Source organism: Callorhinchus milii, unplaced genomic scaffold (assembly GCF_018977255.1).
Source record: "Callorhinchus milii isolate IMCB2004 unplaced genomic scaffold, IMCB_Cmil_1.0 Scaffold2, whole genome shotgun sequence".
Classification (NCBI taxonomy): Eukaryota; Metazoa; Chordata; class Chondrichthyes; order Chimaeriformes; family Callorhinchidae; genus Callorhinchus; species Callorhinchus milii.
In genome coordinates, this window is record NW_024704743.1 from 15,617,323 (window position 1) to 15,641,866 (window position 24,544).

Genomic DNA, 24,544 nt, shown 5'->3' on the forward strand with positions numbered 1-24,544 from the left:
TCTCAAAGCACTGGAAAGTCAGGAATTTGGACCCGAGTAGGGGGTTGGGATCAAGATGGGTAGAGGGCAGGGAGGATAGGGGTAGGAGGGTGACTGAAGGCATGGTTGAAGAGGAGGGTCTTGAGACAGGGCTTGAAGGAGTAAAAGGAGGCAACGAGGTGAAGGGACTATGAGATGGACTTCTAAAAGATGGGGGCAGAGATGTGAAGGCCCAACTGCCGATGGTGGGGGGATGGGCGTGGGATGTGGATCAGGCTGGAGCCTGTTGAGCGGAGCGAGGCCAGTCATGTGGCCATTTACTGGGCAAAGTACCTGGAAAATCACTGTGTGATAGAAATGGGAACGTCCTCCTGACGTAAAAAGTGCTATACAAATGTAAATGTAATTTGTTCAGCCTTATTCGGGGAGGGGTGGGGGGAGACAATTGTTATATTCAAGGAGAATTCCCAATCTGGAGATAATCTGTTGAATCTGGAGCAGACAGCGAGTCGACAGTGCAGCTTAATTTAAGAATGATTCTTGCATTTGATATAGCGCCTTATCACATCGCTTCACAGAACATAGGAACAGGAGGAGGCCATTCAGCCCTTCGAGCCTGTTCCACCATTTCATTATATCATGGGCTAATCTGTACCTCAACTAATCCTTTCAATTGCAATTTCCCATTTTCTCCCCATATCCCTAATACCCTGCACCTAACAAAAATCTATCAGCCTCACTCTTGAAGGTGTGGATGCATCCAGGATCCATGGCCTTTTGGGGGAGAGAATTCCAGATTTCTACCACCCTTTGAATGAAAAATGCTTCCTGATTTCACTCTTAAATGGCCTGGTTCTAATTTTAAGACTATGCCCCCTTGTTTTGGATTCCCTCACCAGAGGAAATAGCTTCTCTGTATCTACCCTATTCAATCCCTTTATCATCTTAAATACCTCAATTAAATCACCCCTCAACCTTCTAAACTCAAGGGGATACAATCCAAGTTTATGCAGCTTTTCCTCATAACTTAACCCATTTAGGCCTGGTAACATTCTGGTCAACCTGCGCTGCAGCCCCTCCAGGGCCACTATATCTATCCTGAGGTGTGGTATCCAATACTGAATGTAGTAGATGGGGTCTGACTAACGCTCTATCAGTTGAAGTATCATTTCTTCCCCTTTATATTCCATGCCCCTTGAGATAAAGGGCAACATTGCATTCGCCTTTTTGATTACTTTTTGTACCTGGGAATTAGTTTTTAGTGATTCGTGGATATGGACACCCAAATCTCTTTGCTCCTCCACAGTTCTTAATTTCTCCCTATTACGAAAATATTCTGCTTTATCTTTTTTCAGTCCATAGTGGATGACCTCGCACTTCCCTACATTGAACTCCACCTGCCACATCTTTGCCCACTCGCTTAATCTGTCTAAATCCCTTTGTAGCTTCCTATTCCCATCTACTCAGCTTACTGAGTTTCCGAGCTTAGTGTCATCTGCAAATTTGGATATAAAACTTTCTATTCCTTCATCAAAGTCATTCACATGTGGCGAATAGCCGAGGTCCCAGTGCAGACCCCTGGGGGACACCATTGGTTACGTCCCGACAATAAGAGAACATTCCTTTTATCCCTACTTTCTGTTTCCTGCCTCCCAACCAATTACCAATATAGTGTAAAGTGAATTGACTGTGTATTTTGTGGGTGAAACGTGGCAGCCAATTGCGCAACAGTAGTTGTCCCGTAAACAGTTCAAATTATCATTATTTATTTATTTTTGGAGGGAGGGATTATTACACCCAGAAAGCGATCCGCCAACCGTATTCCTACATACTGCTAGGTAAACAGAGGTGTGCGGAGTAATGAAACTTGCCTAAGGCTTCGCTCTGCCCGGGAATTGAACCCAGGACCTTACGAGAGAGTGCTGTAAACTTAAATGTACAGAATTGGTTGCAGAATTCTCTGAAAACTGAACAGGAGGTTCAGATTCTTTTCTCTTGTGGTTCTGGCTGCTGTGCCTTTAGTTCTTTGACTCTTCCACATGACATCAGGCGGTAGGTATTCACTTGTGTTGTATAATTTAATTTACTAAAGCGAGGGAGAAAAGTGCAATAAAAACTTGAGAAGATCAGTTACTGGGAATGCAATGGGAGGCTAGCCTTTTTCACCAGTCTGCTTAATCCATTCCAAATGCAGGAAACCACATGGAGGGTTGACACACACACCCTTCAATCCCAAGCTGCTCAGTTGTTGCAGTTTGAGCACTAATCTTTCTAACTTTTGTCAATTTCACAACTACACTGATCAGAATACAGTGCAATGACCGTATTCCAACGAAACAACTTGGGGTGAATTCCAGGTGTAATGTTGAATGACTTTTGAGATGAAATCTATATTTAGGCCTAGATACAAAAAGACTGAAGATTTCAAAATGTAGAAATGGGGGAGGGTTGGGGTTGGCAGAGAGGGTCTAATATGCAGCAATTTCTAATGGGATTCCTTTTCGAAGACGTGATAAGGTGCTATATTAAATGCAATGATTATTATTATTATTATTATTAATACATTGATGAGTTGGGAAAGACCTGTACAGTTAAATAAGAATGAAGTACCTTTAGGCCTTACATTGCTGTAAAGCCTAAAGGTAAACAGAGGTGTATGGAGTAATCAAACTTGCCGAAGTTTTCGCTCTGACTGGAAACCTTTGGGAGAAGTGTGCAATCGGGGCAGTGTCAACAAATGTGATGACAAACCATTCATCTAGGTTGAGTGCTCATCTTAGAATTCCTTTGTTTGCATTATTGCTGTTATTTTTATATCGGAGCATCTTTTCCACACCTGTCATTTATAATAATAATCCTTGCATTTGACATTATCATGTCATCAAGATGTCTCAAAGAACAACACAGGATCTACTATAAAATAGTACAAATATGTTATTTTTGGGGGGCGAATGTGGCAGCCAATATGCATTTAGCAGTGTCCCACAAAGAGTCATGGAGTGAGTGACTAATTTTATTTGGAGAATTGTTAGTCAGGAAACTGCAAGAAACTCACTTCTCATTTAAAATAGTGCCTTGGATTTTTACTGTCAACCTAGATGGGCAAATGGAACCTCGGTTTAACGTCTCATCTGAAAGACAATGCAACATCCCCCCAGCACTGCACCAGAGTGTCGGCATAATTAGACTATTTGGGTTCCAAGTCCCGATTTGGGCTTGAACCCACAACCACCTGATAAGAGGTGAGAGTGCGACCAACTAAGCCAGGGTGGCATTTCATATCCAGAGAACCTCTCAAAAGCACTGAACGGGATTTCCTGTGAAGTTTAGTGAATGGCTATTTATAGGTGAACACAGGATCCAGTTTGTCCACTGCAATGTCCCATCGGCAGCAATAAACTAAATGACCAATTTTATCTGGGGAATTGTTGGCCTGGACCTCGAGAGAAACTTTTTTTCTCTTTTGAGTAATGCCATGGGATCTTTAACTTCCACCTGAACATGCGAGTTATGAGTTATGCGAGTTCAAAGTCTCAACATGGGGGCTTGAACCCAGAACCTTCTGACTCAGAGGCAATAGCTGAGTCAGACTGACACATTTATAAAATAAACAAAAGGCGAAATACTACAGATGTTGGAAATCTGAAATAAAAACAGAAGTCGCTGGGAACACGTAGCAGGTCTGGCAGCATCTATAGAGATAGCCTGATCTGTTGCGTGTTCCTAGCGACTTCTGTTTTTATGACACATTTATAACTTGGGTAACTGCGGTGCAATTTTCTTTTTACGTGTATGTACAACATTGGAAATTATACTTTAAGTCATGTTGTTTCATCCAGTGGTGGAATTTCCAAACTTGGTGCTTCCTTCACATGTTGGAGCCGTAACCTCTTCACCAAAAATGCCCTGGCAATGCTCCATTGCTATGCCCACTGGGACAAGCAGCAGGAATCATATTCCGCAGCAGCATTCATGGCCTATTGCATTTATAGCAGTCAGTTGCCAGGGAGGCTGCTACAGGATTGTTAAGTGTTGGCTATTGCAGGTGCATCTTAATTCATTGATGCTCTTTTCGCTTCTGCTGTAGTGAAGTCATATTTCTCATAAGCCATGTCTGGAACTGCGTGGGCGCTCCTGTGAGTTTGTAAGCATTCTGTGAAAATATTCGTGAAGAATGCCTTTCTCCCTCTGTATCGAACAGAGGAGTGTTATGTTCTTGGGAGTGTAATGTTAGAGACAAATGAAGAGAGGGGAGAGGCACGATCCACCACATCATGACCCTCCTAGTTTGTTTTAGTGAGTTTCAGTCCCCCCTGGAGATTAGCTTTGATCTTTGTCGGATTCAGATATTTCTAGTCCCCTGTAACTGATAACTGAGTGGAATTGGCTTCTCACATCAGATTACAGTCTGTCATGGTGATTGGTGCCAACAGCAAACGCTGATGATCACGGTCTGCAAAAAATCTGCTGCTTGCATTCTCATAGCATCAAAGGAATGTGCTCCCCCCACTACTCTCACAGCTGCTCCCAGTGGCTTTTTCTTACACAGTAAATTAATTGGAAAAACAAGGGACAAAAGGCATTAGGTGGGGTCAGCTTGCTGTGCTGCAGCGAGCACATGACAGGCTTAATCACTGTCATTTCTGGGAGGAACCAGGTTATCAAGAAAAAAAGCACTCCAATAGAGAGGGAGAGACAGAGTTGTGCTAACATCGCAGCACACTCACTGATCACTGGCTTTAAACACAGGTTTTCAGCATGAGGGTCTGATGACAGAAGGGTGTCAGAAATGCGTGCTTATCAGGAATCTTAGCAGAACATAGGTTCCAGCCTTCGCTTCTAAAGATTACTTTTGTTTAAAAAAATTGTGTAAAGGGTGCTGATTCTGAGCTTACATTTTAGTTTATTGCCAAAGGCTCCTTAATACTGAAAGAAGTTGGCATTATTTTAAGGGGAAAGATCTCGAATTTAGATATGCTTGCCCGTGTTTACAGGTACACACAATTGTCCCCGGTGCACCTGCCTTTGTAACTTATTGTTTGTTTAGTTTGTAGATCCCAGTCGATTTTTCATGCCAATAAATCTTCCCAATCTTTGTTTTTCTTCTAACATTACATTCGTACTGTGAACATGCCTGCCGCCACCTCCCTTTCCCCATCTCTCCCACCCCTCCATCCCCTCCCCTTTGCTCGGTACCAACCCCCTCCCTCTAAAGATGTTGCTCTACGTGAAAGTGCTATATAAATGCAAGTTGTTGTTGTAGTAACCAACACTCATTTCTATTCCCTTTTAGGCCTCCCATTTCAGGTAGTCCGGCGTTTTCTGACATCTCGCTCATCAGAATTTCCCCACACCGAACGCCTACTGGTGCTTCAGAGCCAGTATTTAACCCTCCTCACCCATATGTTAACCCCTATATGGACTACATACGGTCTCTGCACAGCAGCCCTTCTCTGTCTATGATCTCTGCAGCCAGGGGACTCAGCCCTGCTGATGGTGGGTGTTGTCTGAATATTTGTTTCCTTGAAATGAGTTACAATGTGTAACATTTTTAAAGAATATATATTTTTTAATGAGTTCCAAGAAGTAATAATGAATCCACAAAGATTTTTGAGCTTTATCATAATCACTGGCAGTATTAAAACATTTTATGTTATATTCATTTCATACAGCGTTTAAGCAACTTAACTTGTACTTTAAAGCTATATTGACCCAATAATCTGGTTGCTTTTTGTTTTATAAAGAAAAGGTTGTTGTGAATTTTAAAGTCTTGACTGATAAAATTTGTCTGACTGTTCCGATTTTCTCCTTCGGTAAATCGCTAGGGTCTAATATGCGACAATTTCTAACGGATTCCTTAATGAGGAAACTGAAATAACATCGTGTTCACTTGCAGGAACTCTGCGCCAATGCAGACTTCCCGTGGGTCACTACTAAAGTACTTTTGGTCAAGATTCCTCATTAAGGAATCCCATGAGAAATCATTGCATTTTAGACCCCATTATTGTTCTTTAACCCAGACATTACACTGCAGAAATCAGGAGAACAGAATAATTGCTTGAAGGATTGAAGTCTCTTTTATTGAATTCATGGGATGGGACGGCAGAGGGTGCATACTCAACGAAGCTCTCAAATACAAACACAAATACTGGATCCACTTCAGATCAATCAGCGGTCTTAAGTGAAAAATAGGTTAAACTTCAGGTCAGATGAAGTGATCCTAAGTTATATGTTAACCTATTTGTCTGTTACAGCTGCTCACTGTGAAGTGATGTAGATTGCCTGCCTTTTTAGTACTTAGAATGACAGTTTCCTCTTTATATCTTTAGCAAAAAAGATATAGTTCATGAAAGAGATGGACGCACAGGTTCAGCAGAAGCTGCATAGCATTAAACAGTCCCTCATCATGCATTTGCAGAACGTTAACTTAATAACAGTTTTAAAGTGACTCAATAAAACACTTCCAGTTTTGCTCTTGGCCTTTTCTGAATCCCTCGACTGGGCCACAGACTTGAGATCAGTAATGAGCAAACCTCAGCATCCTGCTTTCTCGTCCAGAAGTCCAAAAACAAAATATGTTGAAGCAAAGAATTGAATGGTTTCAGTGAAAATCTTCTGGAATTCATTTCACTGAAATGAAAAAGAATCTCTGAAACTATCTGAGACATTGATGGGAATTACTGTCAGCGTTAACCAGAGGTGACGCATGTGTTTTTAAATGTCACCTGTGATTTGCTAGGAGTGACGCTGTACTTTCTCATTTAGTTTTGCCACAGACCTGTCCTTCATATTGCAAATCCCCATCAGTTGCAGAGACCTGTGCTGCTCTCAAATCACTCACTGGCTAAATGCACTGTGCAGTATGTAACTGAAAGATACAGTGCAGGAAGGTCAAAGCTTTAATCCCTGCTCTCTGCTGGATTTCCCAGAGTGCTGCTTTTGTGGGCTAGCGGAATATTCAGTTGGTTTGCAACCCAATAAACCCTGCTGAGAATGTATAGGTGAATGAGGGCAGAATTGGGCTTGAATCTGACACTTGAACAGCCTCCCAACACAATCCATACGCACTTGAAGGATGACCACTTAGACCAGAGCTTGTGTGGAACTAAACCTCAGGATTAGGATCAGTCACCATCTTCAGGAGAGATGGGTGGGGAGAGGGAAAATTCTGCATTAAGTTGATATGAATATTTTATGACTATTTCAATTTAATATTAATATAATAATACATTTATTAATATTAATATAATAATATAATTACAATAGGGAAATAATCATTCCCCAAAAAATTTGGCTGCCTTTTTTTGCCACAAAATACAGTCAATCCACTTTACAGAATATTCTGTGAAGCGCTTTGAGCTGTCCCAACGATGTGATTAGGTGTTATGTCAAATGTATGTATTATTATGATTATTATGAATATGCAGATGCTTTTGTCTATTTCAAAGCCGTCTAGTTATGTTTTTTTTGTTTGTGTAACCCTCAACTCCGCAGAACTATCTAAAGGATGGAATGTGTTTGGATTTTCAGCACCCCATGCTGCAGTCAGCCCAGCAGAATACTACCACCAAATGGCTCTGTTAGCAGGCCATCGCAGCCCATATGGTGACATCCTTCCTCCAGCCAATGCCACCAGTGCCGGTGCTCTTCACATGGAATATCTCCATGCCATGGAGGGTGAGTGGTCGAGCAGAGAGATGTCAACTGTGTGGCGTTAAATGAAATGTTTTGTTGAAACAAACCATCTATGGGAAATTAACAATTATTGCAAAGTTACATTGTCATACCAATCAAATTATACTTTGAGGAAAGAAACCCCTCAAAAAACAAGCTCTGGTTTGGTCGTTAAATTTAACTCTGTTTATTTATGGGGAAAGATCAAAGATAGTTTCAGAAACATAACATTGTTTTTATTTTAGCTAGTCTTATTTTGAGTTTTAACTTATTAGATCTGGGAATGGGCTTCACATTAGATAAACCTTTGGCCATTTTAGGAGGGTCAGAATTATGAGTTTCTCCAACAACATATCACGTGGTCTGTTGGAATATGTTTGCATGGACCTATGGCAGGTCTAGAAATCTGTCATGTCTCTGAAAGTGAGCTTATAATGGAACAAAAACATCCAACCCTAGAGGAAGGGAGTGAAAATACAGTTGGCTGGATTCGATTGGTTGCATTCTTGTCTTGGTGTCAGAAGGTTGTGGGTGCAAGCCCCACATCAAACCCGAACTCACAGTCTAGGCTGACACTCCAATGCAGAGCTGGGGTGTTCTGCATCACTGGAAGTGCCATCTTTCTATTCAGGTGGATATTAAAGATCCCATGGCACTATTCAAAAAGATGGTGGAGTTTCTCCTGGTGTCTGGTGAGCAATCCTCCAAATCAGGGCTGTCTTTGTCATAGAATTATACAGCACAGAAGGAGGCCATTTGGCGCATCGTGTCTGTGCTGGCTCTTTGAAAATAGCTATCCAATTCAATCTGATTCCCCCATTCTCTCCTCATAGTCCTGCAAACATGTCTTCCCCAAAAATTATCTACTTCTCTCTTAAAAGCTGTCATCGAATCAGTTTCCACCACCCTTTCAGGCAATGCATTCCAGATCTGAACAACTCGCTGTGTAAAAAAATTTCTCCTCACCTCACCTCTATTTCTTTTAACAACTATTGCCCTTGGATAACTGACCCACACTCCAATGGAAATAGTTTTTCCTTGTTCACCCTATTGAATCCCCTCATAATTTTCAAAACTTCTATTAAGTCTCCTCTTATCTTTCTCCGCTACAAGGAGACTAATCCTAGCTTCTCTATCCTCTCCACATAACTGAAGTCCCTCATTCCTGGTACCTTCCTGGTAAATCTCCAATGCCTTGACATCCTTCCTAAAGTGTGGTGCCCAGAACTGAACACAGTACTCGAGCTGAGGCCTAAGCAGTGTTTTATAAAGGTTCATCATAACTTTCTGACTTTTGTATTCTATGCCCCTATCTATAAAGTCCAGTATCCTGTATGCTTTTTTAACAGCTTTATCTACCTGTCCTGCCACCTTCAATGATTTACTTATATGAATACCCAGGTCTCTCTGTTCCTTCACCCCCTTTAAGAGTCTACCATCAGCTTATATTGCCTCTCCTCATTCTTCCTCCCAAAATGCATTACTTCGCATTTCTCCACATTAAACATCATCTGCCACACGTCTGCCCATTTTACCAGTCTGTCTATGTCCATTTGCAGTCTGCTACCATCCTCCTCACTGTTTATTACTTTTCCTAGCTTAGTATCATCTGCAAACTTGGAAATTGTACTCCTTATGCCCAAGTCCAGGTCATTCATATAGATCAAAAAGAGCAATGGTCCCAATACTGACCCTTGGGGGACACCACTGCACACTTCCTTCCAGTCAGAAAAATAACTGTTCACCACCACTCTCTGCTTTCTATTTCCCAGTGAATTCTGTATCGATGCTGCCACTGTCCCTTTAATACCGTGGGCTTCTATTTTGCTTACAAGTCTACTATGTGGCACTTTATCAAACGCCTTTTGAAAATCCATATAAACTATATCAACTGCACTACCTTCATTCACCCTGTCCATTAGTTCATCATATGGCCGTGGGGTGATATTTGGCGGTTTGTCCATTAGTTTCTAAAATCACATTGATAAAATTGCAACACATTAGTGGAGCCCTGCCACTTGTGGTCTGGCAAGCTGCTCATCCAGGCATCCTCAATGGGGTGTTTGTGGGATTCTGTTACCTGCAATTGGTTGTTGCATTCACCCACAAAAACATAGTCACTATACTTTACAGCAATTAACTGAAACAGTTTGACTTCATAGGTGTACACCATTCTTACATGTCCCAAGAGAGACTGAAAATAGAGCTGACCTAGCAGGTTTTTTGCCCAATATGGTGGTTGAGAAATAGTGCATGTCATAATAATAATAATAATAATCCTTGCATTTGATATAGCGCTTTTCACGTCGGGAGGACGTCCCAAAGCGCTTCACAGAACACACTGTAAAGTGAATTGACTGTACATTTGTGGGCGAACGCAGCAGCCAATTGCGCACAGCAATGTCCCACAAACAGTCGTAGATTGAAAATGACCAATTTATTATTGTTTTTGGTTTTTGGAGGGATTATTATTAGGCGTGTGGAGTAAGGAAACTTGCCCAAGGTTTCGCCCTGCCTGGAATTGAACTCAGGTCTCTCACTTGCAAAGCGAGTGTTCTAACCACTGAGCTACAGGACTCCACAATTAGAAGGGGAAGGGGTTTAAAAGGCGTGGAGCGGGAGAAATAATGAAAATTGGGCAGGAAGAACAGTGTGGGTAATTGTTCCTTAATCTCTTGTACTTCAACAGAGGCTGTAACATCAGATTGGCATCGCTGCTAAGTCAGAGTGAAAAGCTGTTGGTTGTCAGTGCGATTTACCCCCTCCCTTCTTTCCCTCATCCCCGCCCCCCACCATACATGTACATGCATACAAACACCCTTACACATAGTTCCAATATCAATTGGACTGTTGGATGGGGTGATTTGATACCATTAGACCAGACTGAAGGACAAGTCAGACACTGGTTGCTTGTCAGTTCACTTGTGAGCCTCCAACAACCAGCACAGGAACTGCATTGAGGGACTCGGTGTAGGCTGTTGTTCTTATTTCAGAACTGGGCAGTGGTGTTTGGCTCTGTGAGGATATAAGCCAGAAGAGTTGGAACAGTTTATGTGCACCTTTCCCGGAAACGTTACAAGAAACCAAACACTCTAAATGCCCAATTCACACTTCGTGTTTTTAACCATGATACTGAATTAAACCTTTTCTGTTCATTCAGTCTCTGGTTGCTGGCAGGCATATTGGTGCAGTGACCTTTTGTGCGTTTGATGTGTAAAAGTGTTTTTCAAAACTTTTGTGTTATTTGTTTGTTGTTCATCCATAAAGAATGACTAACTCCTCTCCCTGCCAAAGAACATGTCAATCAGTACTTCTTTATATTTTGGGTTATTTTTCTCCTCCCCATCCTCTCGCCAGTTCCCACCGGCAGCTTGCATGCCCATCCAGCACTGTGAAGTGCTTTCAGACGTCCTCCCGACGTGAAAGGTCAATATAAATGTATATTCAGGCAAGGCTCACCCAACTCAAGTTACAGTGAGTATTCCCAGCAATGCACTCAAAGCCATTAAACGTACTTTTCCCTGAAATCCTAAATTAAGTTTACAATGAGGATGCTGAGCCAGTGAGAAGTTACTGTCCAAACACTGGTTTCACCTCATTTTTCTGGAGTTGTGAAGGCCAGGACAGAACACAATACAAATACAAAATTACATTTGTAAAGCGCCTTTCACGTCAGGAAGACGTCCCAAGGTGCTGCACAGTCAGGGATCTGGATTCGAGCAGGGTGGTGTTGGGATCAGGAAGGTAGGAGGGTGGCTGAAGACTTTGTTGAAGAGGAGGGTTTGAGACGTGCCTTGAAGGAGGTAAGGGAAGGGGTGAGATGAAGGGACTGTGGCATGGAGTTTCAAAGGATGGGGGGCAAATCAGGCACTTGGGCACCTTCTATGGTCCTCCAGTGGCCGCTACAGCAAACCACTGTTCCTTACCGTGCAGTTGTCTGATGTCTGAAAGCTTACGTGTGTGTGAATCTGCTATGGGAATTTTTTTTGCCGGTGCAGGGGAATATCAACGAGGCTCAAATAAACGTAGCGGAATGACTTGAGAATCATCCGAAAATCAGGCAGCTTTTGTTCCCGGCTTTTCTTTGCCATTCTAGGAAGTCGTTTGCCCCAACAGAGGTCACACAAAATGAATCCTAATGGCGATTCATGGATATTGCAAGCTAATGCCCTGGACATCACTGTGTCACTTAAGATATTTAGACGGCTCTGTGTGCGTAGAATGTAGCTCCAAGCTCTGTCTGTGTCATTTCATACACCTCCTCCGTGTGGACACAATGTGATGTCCCAACCCAGAGTTGGATCTCAGTCAGGCCAGAGCTGGCAAACCTGCCTGTTTTACAATACCAGTTACTAATCTGTTGTATGAAAGTGGCATTGAATCCTGTAGAGTGATAAAAGATTTCATATTACTTTCCTGTGCAGGAAGGAATATTCTGGGAACTGTTTCTAAATGGGAGGATGGGGGATGAAAGTTTAAATTAGGCATCGTCTTAATGTAGGGGCAAATCTGCATAGTGATGTTATGCAGATGAGTTATTTTATTCGTGTAAATAGAAGATTAAAAGACGAGTGCATTATGGGAAGGTCAACTCACCTCACCTTTATCCAGCTGATGAGAATCTGTTTAGTCAGTCATTTCTTTAATCTAAAATGGGCTGGATATAGCCTTTCCTTTTGTACAAAGCAATTAAATGATCCATTCTCCAATTGCTGTCAAACCACAGTCTGGATTAACTGAAGATTTGCGTTGCCCTATCTTTCATCTCAATATGACTGTATTCTTCTGTTGTAGTTTAAGAACAATGTCCAGATAACCACTGATGTCTTCATACTTGCTGCAGTTTTTACAATTGACTTCATACTTCTTTTTCAAGTGTACAGGAATAGGGATTTTTTTTCAGGTTCTCAAATCATTGTTTGTTACACAATACTGACATTTTAAAATGTATAACCACTGAAAGGGTTATGTTTCATGCTATCAATATATTCCTGTATAAATTGAGTGTATTTTCAGTCACACCTTCATTTAAGTACTGAAGCTCATTAGGCGAATAATCTTGAATTGACGATCGGATGGCGGTGCCTCAGTGAGGATACTTTGATGTCATATAACATACAGCTGGGAGGGAATACTTTATATAAACAGCAGACCTTCAGGTCTTTTTTTAAAAAAATATTTTGCTTGAGTAATTTTCTCTCATCCTTTTCCTGCTCCTCCTCCTCCTCCTCCTCCTCCTCCTTCATTCACAGTTGCTACACTTTACAAGTATATATTGTGAAGCCCTTTGAGTCATCCTCCTGATGTGAAATGCAATGAATTGAAGAAAAAGATTATATCAGTTAACTCAGTAAATTATGTGAATCAAATCCTCAACTAAGATCATTTAAAAAAAATCTACTGTAGATTTTTATAGTGTAAGCCACTTGACAGTGATGCTTGACCACTCTGAATGTTAGTTTGGATCTAATTGCGATATTAGAATACTTATCTTAGCCTCTGTTTTATTAATAATAATCCTTGCATTTGATATAGCGCCTTATCATGTTATTGAGACGTCTGAAAATACTTCACAGAATATTCTGGAAAGTGAAAAGTATTTTCTTAAAGGCTTGCTGAAATTTTGAAAATTAAACAAGGATTTTGTATTGTAGTTTTGTTATTCTTCTGTTCTACTAGAAACACAACTTAGAGAATACACCTCTTTGCTTTTTATTACTTAGCTTGGAGAATTATGACATGCAATATTTGACCCAAATACTGGTGTTTTTAAAAGCAGCAATCAGAAGTTGGACAAAGTTGCAACGTTCTGAACCAATGTCAATACCAGATGCTGTTTAAAAAGGCTCGTCATGGGTATTCACTGAGAAATCTGCTTTAAAATGTTGGAAACTAGATATTCTGTTCTAAAATGTAATCACAATCCTCCTGGATAAACTGATTTCATCCCATGCTAAATTGGAAATGTCTGCGCTTTCCAACTAATTCGTACAAAATAAAACACAGAACCTGTTTAATTGTGGTAAGAGGATTAATGGCAATAGTTTACCCCACTTGGAATGAACTGGGCACAATTCTGCCCAATCTTACACTGGATCCTGTCACTCATCCAAAGCTGTATTTGGGTTTGAATTAAATGCTCCCTGGTTGAACATTTTTCTGTGATTTCCGTGTTGTCGGTTGGTACTCTGTAGACGAAATGAAATAAGAGTTTAAATATATAATTCTCGAGTAGCTGACTGAGCAAATCACATCTGCAAAATTACAACTGTCAGGGGAAGGGGCCTGTGGGGCAAGGACAGAGCTGTACTTTACAGACTATAAATGTTGTGGGGGGAGGGGGTCAGCGATCCAAAATTAAGGCTCAAGGTTCATCCTTATGGAGTTTATTAAGCAAAATTTACATAGAACTAAATTTTGTGTGTTTTGTTTCGCTGCCCTCCCCACTCTCATGTCACGCTGAAATGGGAAACAAGAGGGCTTGTGCTCATGGAAGAGTGGGTGGGATTTCAAACGCGTCAGTTCCTCCCTTGCTCATTATCCTCTTCCTAATGAGAACACAGCAGGTTCGAGATAAAGAAAGAACTTAATGTGTAAAAATGCCCCATTGTTCCACACAGGTAATTGCAGTCTATTGTCGTGACTGTGTATTTACGGGCAACCACACAGCAGTCATTTTGCTGAGAACCCACAAACAGCCATGACCAAATAGTCAAAAGGTTTGCTGACAAGCACACTGGTAGAAACTTCCGTCTCTTTTTGACAAGTTTTGGCTGGCTGGTTCTGGTCTGACCACCCCATGCCTTCAGTGCTGGTCTGCTGTATGTTTATAAAAGGTGGGTTTAGTCCCTGAGGGGATTGAAATCCAGGCGGCACTCCAAATTGAGTTTAAATCCTTCAAGATTATGGAAGGCAATTGACATTGACGTGTGCTCCCTGCAGCCATTCTGCCCCCCACACAAGCTGGTGAAATGAATGGAAAATTGGGGCCACTGTATTCAGACTCCTGTACAGCTGATTTCATGCACAAACCTTGCTGTATGGGGGTAGAGGGATTCCCATATGTTATATATATATTATATAAAACACATATGAATACAACTGGCCTTTATGGACAGATTCATACTTGTGTAAAACACCAGAAGCTTAGCCCGTAAGTGACTTTTAAGCAGTAAAGGTGCCACAGTTAAGTTATTACCCTGATCATGTGGATTATTCTACTAAGTATACAAATAATTGTTATTGCCTCTGCCTCAGAGAACGATTTCTCAACATGAATTCCCCCTTGCCCACCCCTGTTCCCCCCCAGCCCCCACTCCCATCTTTGAGCCACTTCTGAGTTGTGACTGTGATTTCTGCAAACTGTACAACTTTTGAGTTTCTTAACTTTTTTATTTTCCATTCAGTCAGCTTTTGTTCTGAAGGTTTCCTTTTTCCTGGTGCAAGTGTGCACCACTGTCTCGCTGGTTGTGGTGAATTAATGATGTGAATGTCTAAGCAGCCGTCAGATTCATAAATCACTAGAAATGAGAGGGGCAATACATAGAAGCCTTTTCTTTTTGTTTAGCAATTTATCATTTTGCTTGCACATTAATAAACAGAACTCCCCTGAGGTAAGGCAGTGGAAGATAAATTCTTCTTGCTAATTTTCCTCAATTGTAGCCAGTAGATCACAGGTGGGACGTAAGAAGCTTATCAGAAAAATCATTTTATGAGTCTCCTTTCACACATTAGTTGGGCATGATGAATAAATGGACAGTTTGAACACGAAATACTACATGGTACTCTGCTCTAATTCTCTTCTTTAATGCAACAGGCTCTCGATTCCCCAGTCCCAGGCTGTCAGCCAGGCCAAGCCGAAAGCGTACACTCTCCATATCCCCGCTGTCTGATCCCAACTTTGACCTTCAGACCATGATAAGAACTTCCCCCAACTCTCTGGTCACCATCCTCAACAACTCCCGCAGCAGCTCCTCCACCAGTGGCTCCTATGGCCATCTCTCTGCTGGTGCAATAAGGTAAGAGGCACTTCACTGCTCCCCTGTGTTAACGCTTTTAACCAGTGAGTCACTGTCCACTGTCACAAATGTGCTCCAGTACTTGTTCAATAATAGATCCATTCATCACATTGCAGGGATTTTTTAATATCTACTTTCCAAAGGATGTATCTTTTTCCAAAGAGCCAGGAAGCATTAGTGGGTCTAAAATGTGGGACTTCTATGTCTCACAAATGGAAGTGTCATTCAGATCCACAGGAATTCCACTCTTGGGGAGCAGAGGTTACAGGTCGGGAAATTTCTAACATATCCTTAGAATTCTGTTAGAAATCCTATGTTTTAGACTAAAGTGACCTTTCACTTCATCTTTAAAAAAATCCATGTTAATTTGTGGAAGTTCCTGGAAGTATAGTTCACACGTACGTTTCGAGTGAAACAAAACTAAGAGAAAGGGTAGACGTCCACACTGAGCACTTGTATGTGCGTGTGTTTGTGCGTGCAGTAAGTTGTTAAAGGAGCCGCTGTCTTCATTATCCAGAGACTGTCTATTCTTATGAGGAAGGAGGTGAGACCGAAGAGCCATGCATCATAACCCCATGCATCGTGGGTTTACAAACAAAGCAAATGGGATCTGCCAGAGTGTTTAATATCAAGGTCTGGCTGCTCTGAAACTGTTGAAAAGTGAACGTTGTAACCAGTCTTGCTATTTCAGTCTGCAAGCTTTCGGGTGTTGTAATAATTCATCACTAGACACACTAAATTATCTCAGAGGACGGGCTGGTGCAGGCAAGGTTTTAAGCGCTCTGAGATCAGACCTGGAGAAAGGTGACTTGCTAAAGATCCCCTTCGTGCCTTGGCCAATCAACTCACAAGTGAACAAAAGTGCCTGCAGCCTTACTCCAGACATCAATAGACAAGTGTTCACAGCAGTTCGTCTCATTCATCTCTCCCAGTTCTGAGAATTTACTGCATAAACATGTGGAGAATGTGTGTGTGCTTTTGGGGGTGGATTTGAAGCAGTGCTCTCTCGCCAGTACTGAGACCTGACTAACTAACCTGGTAGAAATGAGACAGTCCTGCGAAATTTCACAAGGGGTTTAATAAGTGGATTGCTATCACCTGCTACAATTCGTGTTGTCATAATACTTTCTTACCTCCTTTATTCCACGGAGCATGAAAATGTAAATGGTCATGGTTTCGTGCCCCTGATATTTTACTGCTCTGTGTTCTCCTTGTGTACCATATATACCCTCAGCCAGTTGCTTTGCCGGCCTGTCTTGTGTTTGCTGCAGAGTGATGCAGACTTCTCTTTCTGAAGACCGAGTGATTAAAGCTGTTGTTGGATGTAGCGTCTGTTGTGTCTGTGTCAGGCGCCACAGCACAAGCAGGAATAGCTTGAGTTTTCAGAATCCCAAAGGAGTATCGTGTATTTGGGTTACAGTAGTAAAAAGCACGAATTGAATGCCAAAGCATTTTGAAGTTTCAGTGGAGGCCCTTTTCAATAGTATGCTGTTTGCCTTACTCTTTTTAAGCATTTTCTTTTAAGGAGGAATCGTCACTACATAATTGTTCAATTTACAGGTGTTTTGGAGCAAATCAGGCTGAGTTGACTGCAGCTAACGTGCCTCTGTAGCCTTGTTACAGCACAATTAAGATTGGTATTTATTTTGCTGCCTTTGATTTCTTAATTGACTACAGGGCACTTTCTCAACAAGGTGGTTATGTAAATGAAGGCCAGTACCTGCAGCTTGCCTGCTGTTATCAAAGCTGGTTTAATGCAATTACACTATTTATTATTAAGCCAAACAATTCGTAGAGCCCTTTCCCTTTTCCCCTTCATAACTGTTCTTGGTCACCGCAAATGACTTAACTCTCAGCATTATTGCCCCCCAGAGTTTACAAGGTGACTGATCTCTCCGTACATCAGCGTTAAATAAATGCCGTGTGGTGGTGGAGGGAGGGAGGAAAGAGCTTAATAGAAATAAATAAGATGAAATAACCCAGCAAATCCAAGTTAGTGCATGGTGTTTTGAGTCTTGGCTAATAAAGATGTATAGACTGTTCTTTGGTTTTAACAAACTAGATTTTGCAGTTGTCCCTAGGAAGCAGTTTCAGTGGGCATGTAAGTCAGTGAAACAACCTCTGCTGTAACCGGATACATTAGTGCTTCATTTTTGTTTTCTGCTCCTATGTGTAAAATAAATAAATTTAACCCTTTTGATACTCATCAATCTCAGTTGGGAGCGTGAAGAATGTGGCCTAGGTCTTTATTATTCCGTTAGATAATTGAAGAGGAGAGAGTTAAGTCACTTTGCCCTTTGATGAATGGGTAGTACATTGAAAAATAAATTGGACAAACTGCCAGGGAGCTCAGTGAACATGAAATTTACCATTAGAAGAGTGCTCAAGAACAAATTTTGAGCCTGATATGCATCTTCTGATTAATACCCTATCAATCATACGTAGTGTCTGCCATAGCTTTCGTGTGTTATAATAATTCATGACTACACACACACACAATCACAATGCAACACAGGGCTTTGTAGGAGCATAGTTTTCTACGTTCCATTGTGAGGTTTAGAATTTACCTGATTTACTGTCTCTCTTCCCCTCCTTTTCTCCTCCTCTCCCCATATGCCCATCTAGTAACTACTGTGGGTCACGGATTTCCTTTGTGGGTTTCTGACATGTGTGATCCCTTGGTGGATCTGGGCTGGAAGGAGACATTCATCTGTAGTGCAAGCTTGACAGATTTTCCTGAGGTTGGGATGGAACCTGTTTACCTAGCAGTAAGTAGGAACCCGGTTATTCGTCGATTTTGGCAGATCACTTTTTCGGGAGAAATAATTCCTCCAAAAACATTTTTTTTTAAAAGAAATCAGTGGGACACCACACCGCTGTGCGCAATTGGCTGCCGTGTTTTGCCCACAAAAATAGTCAATTCACTTTACAGTATATTCTGTGAAGTGCTTTGATAAGGCGCTATATCAAATGCAAGGTTTATTATTATTATTATAATAACCACTGCTTCATATAACATGCAGACTGCCGAATAGCAAGCACCACCTAGGCAATATTATTAGACCTCCCCTCCTCTCCAGATGGCATATAAGAAAATAAATCGGTCTTCACATTTTGAGCTCATACATTTAGTCTGTTCCACTATTGATTGTTTGTATCAAATTGGAGGAAGCTGCTTCCACACCTGAAAGCCACTAATGTCAAACATTATGTGTCTGTTCAAGGACTGTTCACACAGCAAGTCTTGGATAATACTGATGCAACGTGAAAGGCGCTATACAAATATAATTTGCTGTTGTAACACATTTCTTTCCCTTTATGCAAAGGGCTGGGGAAAAAACAACAGTTGATATTTATGTAGCACCATTCAAGCAAGGTACTGTCCTAAAGCACTTTGCTTTTGAGGTGGATTACTTAGAAAGGTGGGAAGGAAAGGCTTCAGGAAGGTGTTCCCTGTATAAAGGAATGTACAGTTTGTGGTATGGAGGGAATGAGTGAGAGAGTGGACTAGAGGAAATTGCAGAGATGGAATAGGGCAAGAGCATAAATGTTGTTTTGTGTGAGGTAGGATGTGCTGATTTGATCAGTGCACACTAAACTGACATCAGAAGGTTTCCCACTCAAATGGACTGATCTAATTTTATTTCTTTATCCAGAAGGTAATTAATGACTGGAACAGATTACCATGAAGGCTAGATTGGTTAAGGCCAGGACACTGGACTCGTTAAAATAAAGGGGGAGAGAAAGAGAGTAGCCAGTCTGTTTGCAGATCCCCGTGGAGGCCTCTCTTGAACTTGTTGCTAGGAGGTGCATGAATGGATCAGGCTGACTTGAAGTTCGGGGAAGCACCACTTATCTGTGCCTCCTGCAAACTCTTAGGAAGTATGGAGTAGAAACTCTTACCTCGCCACACATGATGCAGTGCATAAGTGTATTGCACTACTGAGCACAACCCAGTTTTAACAAGGAATTGCACATAATTCATTTTACATTGGGAGGATCATTTTGTTACAACAGTGGGATTGTAGTCCTGATTACTGAGCTAATACTTCACTTTTTTTTGCTATATTTAAGAATGCTCGTCACTCAATTCCTTGATTTCCAAGTTTTCGTTCAGTTATATTGATTGTTTTTTAACTCCCTCTTTCAAATCCCTTCTGGTTATTATGTGTCTGGACAGTAATACTGACAAAAGTAATCCTTCAGTACAGGAGCACTGTGACAGTCGTGGCTTTGAGGAAATTAATGTGCTGGTCTCTCCCGGGATTCAGACTAATATTTAATTGAGTGACACATTGTGTTCAATGTGAGAAAATATCACCAGTCTTCTCATGACACTTTGGGCAGAAATTAAATGTTATTTGAAAAGCTTGATAAGAATATAAATAGAAGTAGTTAATAGGATATCACAGAGGTTTAGTGTTGCAGTAACAAGTTTCCATATTTACTCAGTGAGTGTACTCAACTGTATACACACCAAAGACAGCAGAAGCAATAAATGTCTTACACCCTTTCAGTTTCATGAGGTGTTAGATGTCAGCCTGCCTCAGTTAGTTTCACCTCTTGCCTCTCGCTCAGAAAGTTGTGGGTTCAAGTACCTAATTGGGACTTGGGATCATAGTCCTGGTTGATACTCCAGTACAGGGGTATTGTTAGAGGTGCCATCCTTTGGATGAGACTTTGAACCAATTTCCAGTGGCTACAAATACAGCCACACTTGACAGCAGTTACCTGAAGAAACACTTTTAAATGTTTCCATATTCTAGGTGCGTCAGATGTAACAATTATTATTATTACTACTGTCTGGGACCATTATGAAGTTCTATTTATAACCCTAGACATAGGAAGTTAATGGTGAAATACATATAATTGAAAATAAATGCTTTCAGCTGCTCTGATTTGTTCCACTATAAGCAATGCAGCAGCCTTGCAATGCTCAATGAGGTGGTTTGTTGCTGTCATAAGGAAGACCAAGAGGAAAATCACATGTTTGAGTAGTTTGAGAGACTGGGGATTGGTGAGATGGTATTGAGGCTTCCAAAAGCTCAGAGTGGATCTGTGACCACAGGAAAGGCTTGCCAGTAACATCCTATGTCTAGGAAGGATTATATGTATAACTTCATATTCCTTGAACGAGTTGTCGCCTCCCAGCTGCGCTCTTTCCTCTCCACCCATTCATTATCCGAACCCCTTCAGTCGGGTTTCCGTGCTGCCCATAGCACAGAAACTGCCCTGGTCAAGGTCACCAATGACATCCTGACCATCTGCGACCAGGGCTCCCTCTGCCTCCTCGTCCTCCTCGACCTATCGGCAGCATTCGATACGGTTGACCACGCTATCCTCCTCCACCGCTTGTCCTCCCACCTCAACCTTCAAGGCCCTGTCCTTGAGTGGTTTAGGTCGTACCTCTCCCACCGTCTTCAATTTGTTTCCACGAACGGATTTTCCTCTGGCCCCCGCACTGTCTCGTGCGGTGTCCCTCAAGGCTCTGTCCTCGGTCCCCTCCTCTTCACCCTCTATATGCTCCCCCTCGGTGACATCATCCACAGACATGGGGTTAACTTCCACATGTATGCGGATGACACCCAACTCTACCTTTCCTCCTCTACCCTCAACTCCACGATCACCGATGTCCTGACAGCTGCCTGTCCGACATCGAGTCCTGGACAAGAGACAACTTTCTTCAGCTCAAAGTGCGCAAAACTGAGGCCCTCCTGATTGGCTCACGTCAGCGCCTCCGCACCTCAGGCGCTGACAGCATCAGCATCCAAGGCTGCACTCTCCACCTCTCAAAGTCAGTCAGGAACCTCAGTGTTCTGTTCGACCCTGAGCTGTCCTTTCTCCCTCATATCTGCACCACAACTGGCACCGCCTTCCATCACCTCTGGAATATCACCAGACTACGGCACTCCCTCACCCCTCACGCTGCTGAAACTCTGGTCCACGCCTTTATCACCTCAAGGCTGGACTATGGGAACTCTCTCCTCGCCGGCCTTCCCGGCACCTCCCTCCACAAGCTGCAGGTCATTCAGAACTCTGCAGCTCGTGTACTGTCCCGCACCAGGCTTCGGACCACATCACTCCCACCCTCGCTCGCCTCCACTGGCTCCCCATCCCCCAGAGGATCGAATTCAAGATCCTCATCCTCACCTACAAGGCCATTCACGGCTTTGCTCCCTCCTACCTCTCCGACCTACTATCCCCCTACCTACCTGCCCGTACCCTCCATTCCTCTGGCTCCAGTCTGCTCCACATTCCCCGCCCCAACCGCCCTTCCATCGGTGGCCGGGCCTTCAGCCTCTCAGCTTCTCAGCCCCCAGGCTCTGGAACTCTATCCCCCAGTGCCTTCGCCGCTTCCTCCCTTTCCTCCTTCAAGGCCGGTCTCAAGACCTTTCTCTTTGATCGTGCCTTCAGCTCCCCTCTCGACTCTCTACCCCCTCCTCGCTCCCTCCCTTCCCTCCCTTCACCCTGACCATTTCTCCCCTGCTCGGGTCCTGACCCAACTGTACAGCGCCTTGGGACGTCCTCCCGACGTGAAAGGCGCTCTATAAATGGAATCTTGATGTTGTTGTTCATATTGGTCCCAGACGATTGTAATTGCAATAATCCTTACATCTGACACCCCTAGAATGTTTTGGAACTGCGAGAGTGAGCAGATCAACCTTTAGCACCTGAAAAAAAGTTACACATATCTAACATCTTTCACATCGGGCAAACGTCTGAAAGCACTTTACAAAGACTGAATGGGAGGCCAAGGTGGGAGGTCATATGGCGCATGATCTCAGTGTCGAAAAATCTCAGTGTTTCACAGGATTTTTACTGTGAAGTGTAGTGACTATCTACTTGGAAGTGAACAATTGCTTTAAGGAGTGTATTTGGGTTTCGTGTTTCTTTTTGCAGTCTTTGGGGAGTTGGGAAGTGACTGGACTTTGGTGCAGTGAACTTAATGTGTATGAATGGAAAGTAGTGCCAGGAAAACCTGGTATTATTTGTGGTAAATCTATTTCACCAGGGACCACAGCCATGCTCCTGTCCAGGATTACTAGGCCAGCTGCTAGACTGTGGGAAATCTCTGATTTGCCCACTGGTACTCCCCGGAACACTTTTATTTAAGTCTTTTTGAGCTCCCAGTAACCATCAGGGTCAAATCTGTGAGTTGCTCGTCTGTTCTTGTTTCAGCTACACTGTGTAATACCCTCAATTATTTTTTTTGGAGAAATCTAGGCCTGTCTCTTGAAGAAAATAATAATATTCTTTGCATTTGATATAGCGCCTTATCACATTGTTGAAACATCTCAAAGCAAATCACCAACGAGGTGCTGGATTTCTGGTTCTGTGAAAAATGTTCCAACAATTTATGTTTTATAGAACAGCAGCTTGCACTTTTATAGTACCCTTCACACAGGGTGGTGCCTCAGAGCACTGAAATCTTAATCCCAGTTTTTCACAGTGTTAAATTTGTCTTAAAATATAAGGATTTGGGGAAACTCACGTTCACTCTCAGTCCCGAAGCCAGGTTCTGCAGACGTGTGCTTTTTTAGGAAGTGTTAAGTGCTCAGATACAACCCCATGTGAAGGATGTTTAAATGCAAGTTACTGTTTGTTTTTTGTGGTCTGGCTGGAGTGTCACGCTATGCGATTGCGATAATATTGCTGGAGTAACAACTGGATGGATTCTGAGCACAATCAGATAATGGAATAACTGAATACACTAAAACAGAGAAATAGAGCTAGAATACTGGGTACTGCTAACTGGCTTTGACAACTAATATAAGCATCATGTAGACCACAGAGTAGTCTAATATGATTTCCTGTGTACTAACAATAGTCTGAGGATACAGTCGAGTAATGAAGTGATAACAGGTATTAGCATGTGTAATGCGCTTTAATAGACATTTAATGACATTTAATTCAAGGAGGCAGAAAGGCCTTCCCAATGGAATATTCCATCATTGAAACTCATTGATCACCAATTTAGGCAGATTCATAGTGGAGAGGTTAATCCATCAATTCCTTTAACTAAACAACTCTGATCGCAATTCTGTAGGTGACACTCAGTATGGCCTGAGCCTTCCGTCTTCACAAGCGAATGACTGATATGACAGGCATGGAGCTCACACCAGATTTAAATGATTGATTTTTTCTCTGTTTGTAATAAGATCTTGAGACATATGGAAAGACTTAGCCCTCGTCAGGATTGAAATGTATCGCTCTAAATGGAAAATGAAATATGATTGTATGTACAAAAGTGCACTTCACCAACATTAAATCAGTGGTGTTTTGCCCCTGCAGTCGCTAAATTTTTACAGCATGGTTATTCTGATAAATGTTCTAATTAGCCGCAGTAAATGCACTGCCACTTTGGTAATATTTATAAATGTCAAGAAGGTTTCATTTGATTTGTATTTTGCAAAAAAAATCACATTCAGATTGGCAACGAGAGCGAGTCTTCGTCACATTGTGCCCTTTTGGGGTTAAATCTGCACCTGTGCGGCTAACTGCCAGTGACCAAAAATGTTGCATGTTGCTCAAGATGATTACCACTATGTTGGCTTTCTGTACGTGAGACTATAGTTAGCTGTTGTTTTTTTAACCTTAGCGGCAATGTTTGGAATGAGTATCGCCAAGAATTCCTCAGCTCCTGATGTTTCAACAAGACCTTGGTAAACTTGAACCGAGGTTGAATGTGTTTTTTTCCAGTAGGCAGATAGACATGGGAGACAATTTTGAATGGGATTCTTTTAAAATCAATCCAATTGTGGATTTAGGAAGTGTGCCACTCTGACCCACAAAAGTGCATCGCGTTGGAGTAGAATTCATGTGAATTGGTGGAAAGTGCTTCTGGTTTGCTCATTAAGGAATCCTGCTGGAAA

At 42.2% G+C, this 24,544-nt stretch overlaps 1 protein-coding gene across 8 annotated transcripts in view; it reads left to right on the forward strand.

Annotated features, from left to right (window-relative positions):
• Window positions 1-24,544, forward strand: part of LOC103181539 (transcriptional activator GLI3) — a 219,517-nt gene that overhangs the window by 158,492 nt on the left and 36,481 nt on the right. For 6 of the 8 annotated variants that reach the window (XM_042331867.1, XM_007898098.2, XM_007898101.2 and 3 more), the window contains 3 exons: window positions 5,273-5,475; window positions 7,474-7,656; window positions 15,470-15,671. In XM_042331867.1, coding sequence (XP_042187801.1) covers window positions 5,273-5,475; window positions 7,474-7,656; window positions 15,470-15,671 — 588 coding nt within the window. The remainder of the gene's footprint in view (window positions 1-5,272; window positions 5,476-7,473; window positions 7,657-15,469; window positions 15,672-24,544) is intronic. The other 2 variants (XM_007898100.2, XM_007898102.2) reach the window with 1 other exon arrangement.